This window comes from Molossus molossus, unplaced genomic scaffold (assembly GCF_014108415.1).
Source record: "Molossus molossus isolate mMolMol1 unplaced genomic scaffold, mMolMol1.p scaffold_m16_p_13, whole genome shotgun sequence".
NCBI lineage: Eukaryota > Metazoa > Chordata > Mammalia > Chiroptera > Molossidae > Molossus > Molossus molossus.
The window spans coordinates 1,516,325-1,530,639 of record NW_023425348.1 but is presented as its reverse complement, the minus strand read 5'-3'; the positions used below and the strand labels follow the sequence as shown (position 1 = coordinate 1,530,639).

At 34.4% G+C, this 14,315-nt stretch overlaps 1 protein-coding gene across 2 annotated transcripts in view; it reads left to right on the top strand.

Annotated features, from left to right (window-relative positions):
• GRIA4 (glutamate ionotropic receptor AMPA type subunit 4) overlaps window positions 1-14,315 on the top strand; it is a 451,879-nt gene that overhangs the window by 435,388 nt on the left and 2,176 nt on the right. Inside the window, exons 14-15 of one of the 2 annotated variants that reach the window (XM_036259442.1) lie at window positions 9,001-9,115; window positions 11,514-11,648. In XM_036259442.1, coding sequence (XP_036115335.1) covers window positions 9,001-9,115; window positions 11,514-11,648 — 250 coding nt within the window. Of the gene's footprint in view, window positions 1-2,585; window positions 2,701-9,000; window positions 9,116-11,513; window positions 11,649-14,315 lie in introns of both variants that reach the window. The other variant, XM_036259443.1, reaches the window with a different exon arrangement.

Below are 14,315 nucleotides of genomic sequence, written 5' to 3'. Positions count from 1 at the left end.
AAGGATTCCAAAGGAATGAGAATATGTGCTGCATCAAGGATCTGCCTTCTGTTTCCCTCATTTACCTGCCTTATAAGGCAGTCTTTATAAGTGCCTTAGGTTTGCTTACAATTACTCCTTCAGAGTTCCTTTTTCTTCTGCCTGGATAAAAAATTATTTTTAATCAATTCTAGCAAAATGAGTAAAATATATATATATATATATATATATATATATATATATATATATAATTTGATAATTCTTATTATTAATAACACATAAATGCAATGCATTCCATAAAATAGAACACATATCAAATGGTCCTTACATATGTGGTTTATGCTGCAGTTTAGCAATTTAAAGAGGCTATTGGATCTAAACTCATTATTACATCTTCAGACAATTGCAGAAAACAGGCAGTTTTAACAAGCAAGGAAATCTTGAAATCCTGAAGACTATCTCTAAATATTAATTACAATATACCTTTTCTATGCCATTAAAGAAAAATTAATTTTACATATGGTAGGATAAAGGGGACTTTACTGAGGAACCACATGTTTCTGGAAGGAAAGTGTGTGGATTAATTGTGAACTGGGCAGTGAATTACCTATTGGCTAAGTGTGTTACAGCAAAGAACTGTAGATATATACACACATATACCCATATATATGGATAGCAGTGTGAAACTAAACTGTTTTTACATGGCCTATTAGATGATATTGGAAATACAAAGTCTTAGAATAATTTTGTAGAAAACTTATTCCAAACAAGTTTCTCAATGTAAAGCTTCTTTTCCTTATCCATTCCTTGATTTTGCTTTTTTGTTTTCTATTGTGCTGTGTAACCGTCTGTGGATATGGCTAATGACCCTGTTAAATAACCCTCTCATAAAGTGATTTTAGTTTTATCAAAGAAATGGTCTAAATCAACACATAAAACAATTGGGATTTCACTTTATTTTTAAAATATATAATATGAATATTTAAGGCTAAAAAGTTGGATTATAAAAACAATTTTCTCCAAAGTAAAAATAAAATATTAGCAATTAGTCTTAAATAATTATAAAACAAATTTAGTTTCTTGTGGACACAAATGAAAACAACTTCTTTCACCCAGCAACATTGAGAGAGAGAAAAAAAATAGATGTCTCTATCATCATTGAATACTCAGCCTACATTTCAGTTTATTTTGCTGGGTGATTAAACTAACAACCTGATAGTATTTACTTTAGGAAGTATATTAATCATTTTACACCACTAATGTGGCACTTATTTGGGAGTGGGGACAGCTAATTATTTAATTTATATTTAGTAAATGGCAGTTTAACTCTTAAAGAGTTAATACTCTCAAAGTGTGTGGCTAACTCATGGGAAATGTTTACTCTCTAAGTGGATAAGACCATCACAACACGAGCATCATGGAAAATGAATGTTGATTACTTGAAATATTACAAACACATTTTAAGAGAAGAAACACTTTAATATAGGCTGATTAGTAGTGAAATAAGCAACACTTTTTATTAGTCAATTGAATGATCAATTTCAAGTGGGGTTGTTTTGTTTTATTTTAATAATTCATTTGGCATTAACTAATCCCCCAACTCAGAATTTTTCAAATAGCAGAGCACAAACTATACCACAATTCTCTCAGTATCTAAGCTATTCTCTAGATTTAGTAGAAATTACATTAAATGGTAGGAAAACCTCTTGAAAGAGAGAGCTTATTTAAAAACTGTAACTTAAAAGCAAGAAAGAAACCAAATGTATGGGAGGCAAAAGCCCATGAAATTTTTTTATAAATCCTTTCAGAGAGATTAACAGAGAAAAATCTAATGTAGCGTGTTATGGGTTTGTTTTGTTTTGTTTTGTTTTGTTTTGTAAAGTTCACATCACATGCAGCATGACTTCCTAGAGTTTAAATACTTAAACAGTCAAATTGGCTATGTGACTTGAATTTTTAAATAGCCTTTAAGAATCAATACCAAATTCAAATATAAGAACTTTTCACTAAAAGCTGTTACTACCTTTCTCTTGACTCTCCTGTGACTTCCAGCCCAGGAAACAGACCAGACATGGAAATCCCAGATTCTGAGACCAACTAAGTCAAGCAAATTCACACCAATAATAAGGGGAATAATAATTAAGCCATAGCCTGTTGTCAGGAAATCAGCACACAAAATGGGTGGCTGTTTGTTGATTTATTTATGCCATTATGTTTTTCCTTCTGGGAATGAGTTTTGATTTCTCTTTTAGATTGTTGACATTCTTGGCAAAAAAATTTAAGACACAATTCTTTCTCAATTACTAGTAAATTCAAGTTATTACTGTTTTTGGGGGGGATCCATGTAATTGGTTGATGATGATGTTGGTTATTTGACAATAAATGAACTGTGAAAGTGAACAGCACTAAATACCACATGTTTAATACACTTTGAAATTAGTTATAATTGCCTTTGGTTTGGACTCTGGTGGCAGGGGCCGCAGGATGGCAAAATGAGAGGTTTATTTAGCGTCTGGGAGAAGCTTATAAAAGAGCTTACGTCCTCATTCCTTCTAACATCTTAACAGCTGTGCAGTTTCTTACAAAATATGTTTTATCGTTTCAAGAAATGCTGTTAACCTCGCAGTTTTAAAACTGAATGAACAAGGCCTCTTGGACAAATTGAAAAACAAATGGTGGTACGACAAAGGAGAATGTGGCAGCGGGGGAGGTGACTCCAAGGTTAGCCTCAATGTCACCAACAGCGGGTAAACAGTATGTAAAGTAATAGGTGCATCTGCTGGGAGACATAGTTTGACCTACTCATACTATCAGAATTGCTAGTCAAGTCCCTTCACAACTTAAGTATGCAATTACTGTCAAAGCAAAAATATTTGCAACCAATATCAATTTGGGGATACACTAACAAACCTAATTAAAATAGTCACTGAAAATCTCTGGCTCTGAAGCGGTGTGGGTCAAAAATTGTAGTTCTATAAACCTTGGTTTTGGAAAGCAGGAAGGGATGCCAGTCTTTGAAAGAGCAATTTGGCGAGAGAACAGAGCAGAGAGAGTGTGTTTCTCTTGTTCACCAGAAGTTCTATATTTTTAAGCAATAACAATAACTCTACTTAGGTCTGTGTACTTAACAGAAAATTATTTCTCTAGCTAAACCTCACAGGCTTCCATCATATAATAAGTTCAATAATAAATCAAACAAAGTCATGTGAACTAGAAATTTTTTGCCTTCCATAAATGGATCCAACTACAAAATGAGTAGACTATAAAAACAAACCAACTCAGCTTGTTTTCACGGCCTCCATGTCATATTTCCAACCTCATAAAATAATTTATTTTAAAATTTCTAAGCAGTGTCTAAAGAAAAAAATAGGTATACAATTAACAGACTATACTATCTAGTGTCCCGGAATCCGTCTTCATTATGTATAGACTTAAAGAAAACAGTCCAGAGATGGGACAGTTCTGACTGAATTTTCTTTTATTACATATCTTTAACAGGTATATAAAAATATTGAAAATTGAGAAGTATACGGTCTTGTCATCCTTTTAAATTTAAGAGAATTTCCCAAAACAAGTAGTCCTTTTCTCTTCAGGTTCTTGATTGAACAATAACTTCTCTCACTGGGCCACCCAACCCACAAAAATGTACTGTTTTCAGAGAGTATTTGTCAGATGGCTGATAACTTCACCCTCTTTCAGTACTACCTACTTCCTCCTCACTCCCAGTCTGAGAGCCTTTCAAATTCAGCTCCTTTGTATCTTCCCATCGAATAGCCAGCCCTTCTTTGCCAAATAAATTTTGTCAAATGAATATTCTGGCCATGGAGGGAGGCATGAAAGAGAAAGAAATGACAGAATTGTGTGGGCCCAATCCTGATCATCCATCTCCTCATCCTGAGGAAGGAGCTGAGTTCCTGGAGAAAAGAGCAGAGGAAAGGCTAGAGAGTTCTTACGGCTTCCTTTGGGATTGCACCCCTTGGAGACATCTCCACTAGAGCACCACACATATGTTTTCTTAAGGCATATTCATTCTTTTTATATTTTGGAGCCCTGACTTGCCTGGGCTAGAATGTTCTGATAGTTTCCATACTATATGTTATGAAAGAGAGAGAAGTATTTCAGTGTATACTAATAATCTATTGCTTCATGCAAATTAGAAATGTATGAAATGTGCTCGAATAGCATCACAGAAAATAAAAACAAAGATATTCTACTCCATCAGAGAAATTTTACTTGCAAATTTTATTTTTTATCACAAATAGAAAACAAGTATAACACTGCTTAACAAACAAAATCCCGCCCCAAATGAATAATGAAGTCCTGTTTTAGTGTACATTAAAGACTTTCCAGAGGAAAAAGTAAGCAAATGGAAGCAAAAATGTACACATAATTTTTAAAAAAAACCTATGTAACAAAAGTCATTTTAATTTATTTAAATAAGGTTGGACAACTCAGTTAGATTTTAATCTATTTGCATCCAACACATTATTTGGTACATATGGACACAAAGTAAGTATTTGTTGTCCAAAGAAATAAATATGAATCTAACCTTGTAATTTTCAAAAATCAAACTGTTTGGTATTCAGTACATTGCTTTCACCAAACATGAACTACAAAATGATATTCTAAAACGTTATCTCAAATCTTAACAAGTAATTTTCTAAAATGTTATGAAAAATTAACCTAAAATGTTCCCCCAAATGAAATTGCATTATGTTCTATTTTCCCTCAGGAATTTTGTTTTCATACTAAAAACATTCTTAGTAGGTTGTACATTGACGTAATATTTATCACCAATAGAAAAGGTGGTTGCAATCTAAATGTTAATAATGCCCAACTCTTAATTTGTAATAAAGGGGATATTTATATGGCTGCTTGACCTCACTTAGTTCAAAGTAAATTACCTGAAGGCCGTTGTTGCTTTCTCATTTTTTTGTACCTTCTTCAGGTGACTCTTTAGAGATTTTCTCTTTAGACTTACCTTGCCTCTCGTTTAGCCAGATCTTCCTCAGAAGAGGTAAAATAAGCAGCAAAAGTGCTGACTTGGAGAAGGAAGATGGGTCCTGGGCTTTGGCTGAGTGTAAAGCCAAGCAGACAGGCCCAGTAAAGACTACAGGGAAAGGCACATTCCTGGACCTCGGTCCACGCACACGGATATCGGTGTTATCTGAGTTTCCAATACCGAGTCTTGTCGGGGAAAACTAAGGGGCACCGTGGAAAGCTTAGCTCCTAGGAGGGGACATTTGATTCACAGTCACAGCATCAGAACCAGGGAGGACATGTTCAGCCTACTATTCAGCATCAAATTATTAAACCTGGGCTTTAACTGAGCCATGGCACCAGTATCTGTGGGGAGAAAGAGAATTTTACCCACTGTCCTTTCCATCAAGGAACTTATGATTCAATACAACCAACAACTGAACTATTAGTGACTGTGGTCACTTCCAGTCATAAACCTCGGCTGCAAAATATTAGCATCAGCACTCACCTGATAGGCATGCCCTGGCTGAAGTTCTGAGCAGGACAGCCCTCAGCCAAGAGGCTTCACACTGAAATTAAACATTTTACAAGAAAATCAGGGCAAAATGTCCTGTTTCTTAAGTGAAATAAAGTGGAAAGGCATGATTTAGGGGGTATTAATTAATTTGAAAATTCATTCATTTGATAATGTTATCATTACTACAATGTGGTCTTTTTCGATGATCATAAGAAATTCTGTGAATAAAATAACAAATTTACTAATTGACAGTGAACCAATTTAAGAACATCATTGCAATATCTAAAACTCCCTTACCCCGCTGATTAATCTGATATGGTTAGTCTGAACACAAACCATATGCAGAATTTTATGCTAATTTTTTATGAGTTGTTTAATCGTGGCTCTAGATGGAAATTTTGGCAAATGCCTATAATCAAATCTATAAAATTATTGATTTATTATGTTTGTTTTATACTTTACTCATCTCCTGTGTACATCAAAATAGGCATGTGGATATTCATTTAAAAATCATTTTGTAAATGTAATTACCAAATATTGTGTCCTTCAGGAATTATATTAGATCACATAATACCCAGTATTTGTTAGCCCTTTGAAAAATACAGCCCATTCTTAACTTTAAAATAAGTTGCACTTATAAATGGCGTACTTCCCTTCGCCACAGCCATGGAAACCAATGCAAGAATAAAGGGATTATTATGGAAAATATGAATTCATAAGCAGGGGGAAATGTGGTAAACAAAAACCACTATGGGAAGCTAACCTTGGAGGAGGGTTCTCCCAGTAATAATTCCTTGCTCAGTGCCTGACCCAGTTGACCACTAAATTTGGTTAATAATAAGTATCTTATATTCAAAATTCCAATCTAATCTTACTTCCAAAACCAGGCTACTGGAGTAAATAGAAGGGACAAAGAGGCAAGGGGAAAATGAAGGGGATAGAGAAAATTTGGACTTTAAGCAGGGAGAGAGAGAAGCCAAAAGCAGTCTTTATCTAATCCTCAATGTTGCCTTCAACTGCCCTTCCTAGAAGAAACTTGAACACTGCTTTTCTTTCTCTTTCAACATTAAATTCTCCTCCTCCCACTGCCCCCCATTCAAAAAGTGTAATTTAGGCCAGGGTTCTAAAAGGCTTTGGCAAGCTGGCCTGGGGTCCAGTACCTCTTGTAGTATCAGTTAAAGGAAAAAGCTTGTTCTAGATTCAAAATAATTTGAATGTAGCCATTTTATAGAGCACTTACTCTCAGTGGATACGTTAGTACATACTGTTTTACAAAGATGAATGAAATGTGGCTTTTGTTTGCGAGGAGTTCACAGTTCACCAACCAATCTGAAGTTTGGTTTTGTTATAGTCACTTCATAAAGAGAGGTGGGGGGTAAAGTATGGAGGTGGAGGGGAGGTTGTATAGACAGCCCCTCCACTGGGGCTAAATGGGCCAAGCAAGCAACCCAGTTAACCATTATCCTTACCCCACCTCACCACAAATTCGGCTTTTAGCAGAAAGTATTAAATCATGATCATGTTAGATTTTAATCCAAAACACAATATTCTAGGAATGCGACAAATGTATATTACTTTTTTAAAAAATCTTCACCCAATGATATTTTTTCATTAATTTTTACATAGAGTGGAGGGAGGGAGGGAGGTGGAGAGAGGCGGGGAGAGTGAGGGGTGGGGGGAGAGAGAGAGAGAGAGAGAGAGAGACATTGATGTGAAAGATACATCGATGGGTTGCCTCCCACATGGCTCCAGGGCCAAGGATACAACCTGCAACCCAGGTACATGCCCGTAAGTGGGAATCAAACCTCAGAGCCCTCAGCCCAAGAGCCAATGCTCCCAACACTGAGCTGAATTGGCCGAGGCACATTTTACTTCTCAAATGGACAATGAATCTTCTAAAGTCTTTTGTATGAACAAAAAATAAATTGTATTCAGAAATCAGATAAACAAAAAGAAAAATATATTTTAGAAATTTTTTAGAAACAACAATACAAAATAAATGGGTTTTAATTTAATTATTAACCAGAAAACTCAATTAACCAGAAACCCCATTTCCAGAGTCTTCTGCTGTTAATGTTTTTAGCTGCACAGCTCTAGGAAGTCAGACTAGTACAAATCCTGATTCCACTACTTCCTAACTATGTGAAAAGATGAGTTAACAAACCTGTGCCTTGATTCCTGGTTTGTAAAATACAGGTGATAATAGTAACTAACCATGTTAAAAAAGAAAATGCTCTTAGCAATTCCTGGTACAAAGTAAGTGCCCGTAAACATTAGCTATCATTATTGCCATCATTATAAATACATTACTTAGTTTTGAGGATAGGTTTATGGAATTCACTTCCTGATAACCAAAGAAATGCAAGCTGTGTTTCTCTAAACTCACTCAGTATTTCCTGGAAGAGTGGCTTTAGGAGCCAGAGCCAGACAGAATGATTGTGGCAGCCTTGAAACTGTCGAGAATGCAACAAGCCTCTCTCTGGATGTTTATAAAGATAGAGAAAATAATAATAACAAAAGATGCTAGGAGTTACTGCTTCCCATCCATCTTCTTACCATTTATTTTCTACATATAGAGGGTAGCTTGAGAAGGAAAACAGAAAGAATTCTTAGCTTCCTTGGAACACTGATGATGAGTGATCACTGACCCTTTCTTCCTTGAGACTCCTTATAAAACACAGTATTGAAGGAGTCAGAGATAGTAGAAAAGAAAAACGGGATTTTACAGTACAGGGAGTTTGTTTATTGATAAAAATTATATTTACCCTTAGCCTATCAGGTGTTTATTGGTAAGAATCGATCAAGTGTATTATAGTCACTTCCCTTTGTACTTAGAGTAGATTAATGTGGTAGACATAAGATGCATAAAAAATGCTTCTGGTAATAGTATGTAAGTTAAATACTAAACTTCAGAAGAAAAATATGAGCATAGGCTTATATTTTAAAATAATGATTTACATATTTGTGTTTATGAGGACCTGCATGAGTTGGACCTAGTAACATTTAAATCACCATCCTCTCAGTTCGGTCCTGAATGAGAGAGGTGAACAAATTCATTTAATGATCAACGCAATAAACATTCTTTTATAGCATAAACTCGCATCCCTCTAGCTGAGCATATGCATGTGAGAAATGAAACCAGTCCTATCTGGCTTCTATCTAAGTCTATTCCTCAGCCTGCAGCCACTTCCATTCATTTCGAAAGAGGCAAAAAGCAGCTCTGGATTTTGAATGACTCCCACATTCATAAGTGCTCAAGAAACCCAACCCAGGCCAATAGTTTTGGATTCACAGTAATTGCATACATTTTATTTAAAGATCCTCCTAGCAGTATGTGCCTGTTACCTAAAGCGATGGAGCAGGCCCCAGTTTTATGTCTGATTTCTAAACCTGGGCTACAGTACAAGACATAGCACCTACTGTGGCCTCTGCTCTGTCACTTTGCCATGCGATTCTAATGTAGTTTTACTTGAATAACATAAAATAACATATATAATGTTATTTATGTTATTTTCCACGTGAAGAACTCCTGTAAACCTTGCCGTTTTGAAACTCAGTGAGGCAGGCGTCTTAGACAAGCTGAAAAACAAATGGTGGTACGATAAAGGTGAATGTGGACCCAAGGACTCTGGAAGCAAGGTCAGTCGCTGCAGCTCGGGCCTCCTCTCGTGTTCACAAAGCAGTAAACGGGAGCAATTGTAAAAAACTATATGGACACAGTCAAAACTAAACATTTCTCTATACACTGCCTAAATTCGAAGCCAATGTCATAATTTCAGCCACAGGGATGGTCTTTTCAGAAAATTGCAACCTGCTCCCCAATATGAAGGCTTTTAAATAAATTTAAATTAACTACAACAATATATAAAATAATAAAAATTCTTTATATTTTTCTCAAACTTACGTACCACTAATAAAAGTAGTGCTTTTGGATTAAGTTTTTTATTGTTTTGGAGGCAAAGGCCATGAAATATATTATTTCAAGAACAGACATATTCTTAAAATAAAAAGTGGGAAATTGATCAGTAGTCATTAAGAAAAATATTTTAAATATTAAATATATTTTATTACAAAGTTCAGTCTTTTGTCACTATATTACCAACCATTCCACTTTAGTTTGAAGAGACCTTATATTTTTGTGCTGACAGATCAATAGAGTGAATCTTTCAATTCTGTTCTATCAAAATGATTTAAGTAAATCAAAGTTAGTAAATAATAGCTTCAAGTTCTAAGATCTTTTGTTTATGAATTCTTTTTTAAAAATGCAGGAACCTATAGGCCTGATTCCATTGAAAACAGTGTTAGAAACATTTCTATTTTAATTCTAAAGAAAAAAAAATGTAATAACCTATCAATGAATCTAAATACTGTGCAAATTAATAGAATGTAGTAACAGTGCCTGAAAGCCATAGTTGAGGATTTTAAGAATCTTATTTTTCTATATCTTCTTTTAGAAAAAAAAAATAGATAGATAGATAGATAGATAGATAGATAGATGATAGATAGATAGATGATAGATAGATGATAGATAAATGGTAGATAGATAGATAGATAGATAGATGATAGATAGATAGATAGATAGATAGATAGATAGATAGATAGATGATAGATAGATAGATGATAGATAGATAGATAGATGATAGATAGATAGATGATATATAATTCTAAAACTAAACAAGTGACAGGCTTAAATAGGAGAGCGTCAACCATTTTGACAAAGAAACAATGTTAATTGATCCCTTTTAAGGAATTATCTTTTTATTTTAATCACTTTTGTCTGCCTTTAAACCAGAGTGGAATGAGACAAGCTTGGCCAAAGAATGAAATAGTTATCTCAAATCCTATGTCAAGCATAAATACTTGAGTGATTATTTTAAAATTGAAGTTGCCCTAAACTGTTGGCCCAAATCAGTTGATATCATGGCTAAGTGAACGGTGTACATAGTCTGTCTTTAGAATTAAACCTTCTCCTAATAAAACTATTTAAATGTCTAAATCACATTTTGCACAAAACATACTATTGAGAAGATGATGGCTAGAGGGTGTCCTTTGAGTAGTCTACCCAAAATGCTTTTCAAATAATGTTATGTATAATATGCATATTTACAATTTATGAAAAAGTTCTGAATTCTTGTTATAATTTTAATATCTTTCAAACATATGCTTGACTATCTCTGAATTTATTATGAGATAATACATGTACTAAGGTTCTGAAGAATAATATATCTAAAACATTAACTGATTAAGCATTTTAAAGTGGAAATGAAATCATATTTTTAAATAAATTAAAATAATTATATAAATTTGTCCATACATAATTTATTTCTCAATTGACCATTATAATTTGTGTATTGTAAAAAATTATCTTTAAAAAAGTCACCTTTGTGATGCATACATAATTATTCTTAAATAGTAGATAGTATGTAAAAGTGACACTTTCCAGAATATATCCCATACAGATGTGACTGAAAGAACAAACAATGTACACCCTAGAACATTATCTGTATATATTTGGTAAAATAATAATGAACAAAATGTGAAATCACTAGCTTAAAACACCTTAGTTCCTTAATTAGGAAATGTGAACTTAGTTTTATTTAAGGGCAATCTCAAACATGAAAAGTTTGTTTTAATGGCAGGAAAACCAAAAGAGTCCCCTTTCCATGTAATTGTATTTTAAACATGTCATTTTCAAACTCAATAATAATAAGCCCACTTCTGGCACCCTATGTAAATATATAAATGCTTATTATGGCTAAGTATAGTGGTTTCCATTGCATAGTTAATAATAGTGAAATGTTACAGATTTCATTTAATGTCATTACACCCAATTTATTAGTAATTGCCATAATTTGACTTCTGAGAGCTATATGCTTTATTTTAAATCCATAAACCTACAGAAGTAATTTATACATGTAAATAATTTCAGGTTAAATTAAACATTTATGCTAATTAGTTGTTTGGATTTTATGTGTTCTTTTACCTTCTGGATGTGACATTTTCACGGTTCACTGAAGTGTGTTTATCCCCCCCCCAGGACAAGACCAGTGCCTTGAGCCTGAGCAACGTAGCAGGCGTCTTCTACATTCTGGTTGGCGGACTGGGCTTGGCAATGCTGGTGGCTTTGATAGAGTTCTGTTACAAGTCCAGGGCAGAAGCGAAGAGAATGAAGGTGGCAAAGAGTGCACAGACTTTTAACCCAACTTCCTCGCAGAATACCCAGAATTTAGCAACCTATAGAGAAGGTTACAACGTATATGGAACCGAAAGTATTAAAATTTAGGGGTAGGACGTAGGGCCTACTACAGTGAGTGGGTGATGCATCCTGTAAACGCAATGTTGTGACCTGTCTGTCCAGTGGTGGTATTGCTTGCTTCTGATTAGAGCTTTATATTTTTCAAAACTTCAGTGTGAAGTGGTTCAGTTTTCTTTGGCTGCAGATGTACTGTTTGAATCTTTATGTTGCCAATAGATATCTGCATTAAGAGGGTCAGAAAGGCAGATACAAACCAGCAGAATTGCTCTGTGAAATTATTTAAACAGCATATTCTACCCCAAATTTGAGAGAAATTGGAAATTGGATTTGGGGTTTTTTTGTACATAGACTAGGCTAATCTCTGGAACAATTAAATTTTAAAATGTGTTAACAAAATAACCATCAAGCCTGATTCAAATGATCAAAGCTCAGATGGGCTGCCAGGTAGGCTTTTCCGAGAAACAATACAAGTCAAAGCTCCAAGGTGGATCATCAGTGCTTGAAATATTTTAGTTTCTAATCTAATTTGTTTTACATTAGCCATCGTTCTATATTTTGCAAGAGTCAAACCTAGCTGTTTGCGCATCTCACAGTAGTCCTTGAGCCAGATCTTGAGACATGAGTGACCATCAGGGTATTGACTGCAATTCACATTTATGAGATGAAATTCAACTTTTAAGTTCACTAAGGTGAGCAGACATTTTAGGCAATCTAGCAGTTTCTCCATCAAAGATATCAGCAATGTGTGTATTCTTAGGAGGAATACAGTAAAGGATAAAAATTGCCATCAGTTACTATGGATTTTTTTACTTCAATTGCTTTTAAGTAGGCCAGACCAGCCCCACTCATTCACAGGCTCTCATCGTGCCACAACAAAACAATTGTAGGCATTCAGTGAAATATAGGCAGTGGAAATCATTTTCTAAGAATCTAAATGTCCATTATTTTTTTCCTCTAATGATTGAAAGTGGTTTTAAAATAAGACCTAAACACATTTGTTATTGCTCTTTCTAAAATCAGGTCTCTAAAACCCATTTTCTAAAATTATATATAATAGCCAACTGAATAGGCTGCTCATTTTGATTAAAATAACAAGTGATCCTTAAAACCCACAGGAGACATTCTATACTTGATGTCAAAAAACTAATATAATCTTCATAATAAGATGTACATCTGAGGTAATACCCAGTAAACGTGCTTGATTTTAATATTTATTTATTCATATGAAAGCTATTGAAATACTTGTACCTTAAAACAATATCTAATAGCTTTTATCCACAATCTGGAAATCGATGACCGAGTATCACTAAACATATGTAAGCCTAAACTGGTTCTTTCTCAATTTTATGGGAAAAAATTAAGAACAAAACCCTCAATTCACTCAGATCAGAAGTTTTTAAACATGTCTTCTAATAGCAAAACAACAAACGAGGATGATGTCAAAGTCTGGGCCATCATAAGAATGCTTTCATCTTGATGTTTATAGAATTGAGGAGAGCCCTGGCAGGTTTGGCTCAGCGGTTAGAGCGTCGGCCTGCGGTCCGGAGAATTGAGGAGAGATTTTCCCAAACTGGGAAAAATAATACCTGACAAGTTTTCAGAGCCAATTATTCAGACTTCATTCTGAGATGAATTTTATAAGATGTCTTTTTTTAAAATATGTTTTTATTGATTTTTTATAGAGCAAAGAAGGGAGAAGATAGAAACATCAATGTGAGAGAGAAACATCGATCGGCTGCCTCTTGCATTCCCCCTACTGGGGGTTGGGCCTGCAACCCAGGCATGTGCCCTGACTGGGAATTGAACCTGGACCTCCCAGTCCACGAGACGATGCTCAATCCACTGGGCCACACTGGCCAGTCTATAAGATGTCTTAAATAAAAATTTTAACCAATTTATTAAAACTGATTTTTCTTTGACATGGCAAAAGCATTCCAACCATCAGCAATGCCCAAGGGCAGAGAAGCAAAGCAAAGAAAAAAGAATATTAGAAAAGTCTAAAAAGAAATACCATAAATGCTAGTTTATTACAAAGCTCTGGGAAGTTGTTAAAAAGAAATGTAAATTCCCAGGTTATGTACATACAATTTACATATAACAATGTTTCAGGAGTCAGAACCTGGCATTGCAGTTCATCACACAAATTGCCTTTAGAACTGGGATTGAACTTTTAAGACAATAAATTTTTATATAGAAATATTCATATCTATATGACTTTTTAAAAGACTTAATAACATTCAGGGTAAATGAAATAATCTACACCTGTAGAGAAGCCTTGAAAGTAAGTTGTTTTTGTTGCACTCCCATATTAAATGGCTTTTTCCTTTCAAAAATGTTATTGGCCATAATTATGCAAATATTTGATAGTTTAGATCATATTTTCCCAGAATCTCAAAAACAAAAACAAAACCTTCAATATACGGCAGAATTCAACTTCAAAAGTGACCATCCTTCAAGAAGAACACATATGATTAAGGTCATGGCCATTAGTCATAATAATCCAACCAGATGCAGACCATATGGAAATTTTTAAGAAAGCTTTCCAGTTTGAGCAGCCTCAACAAGTTCACACCAAGATAAATA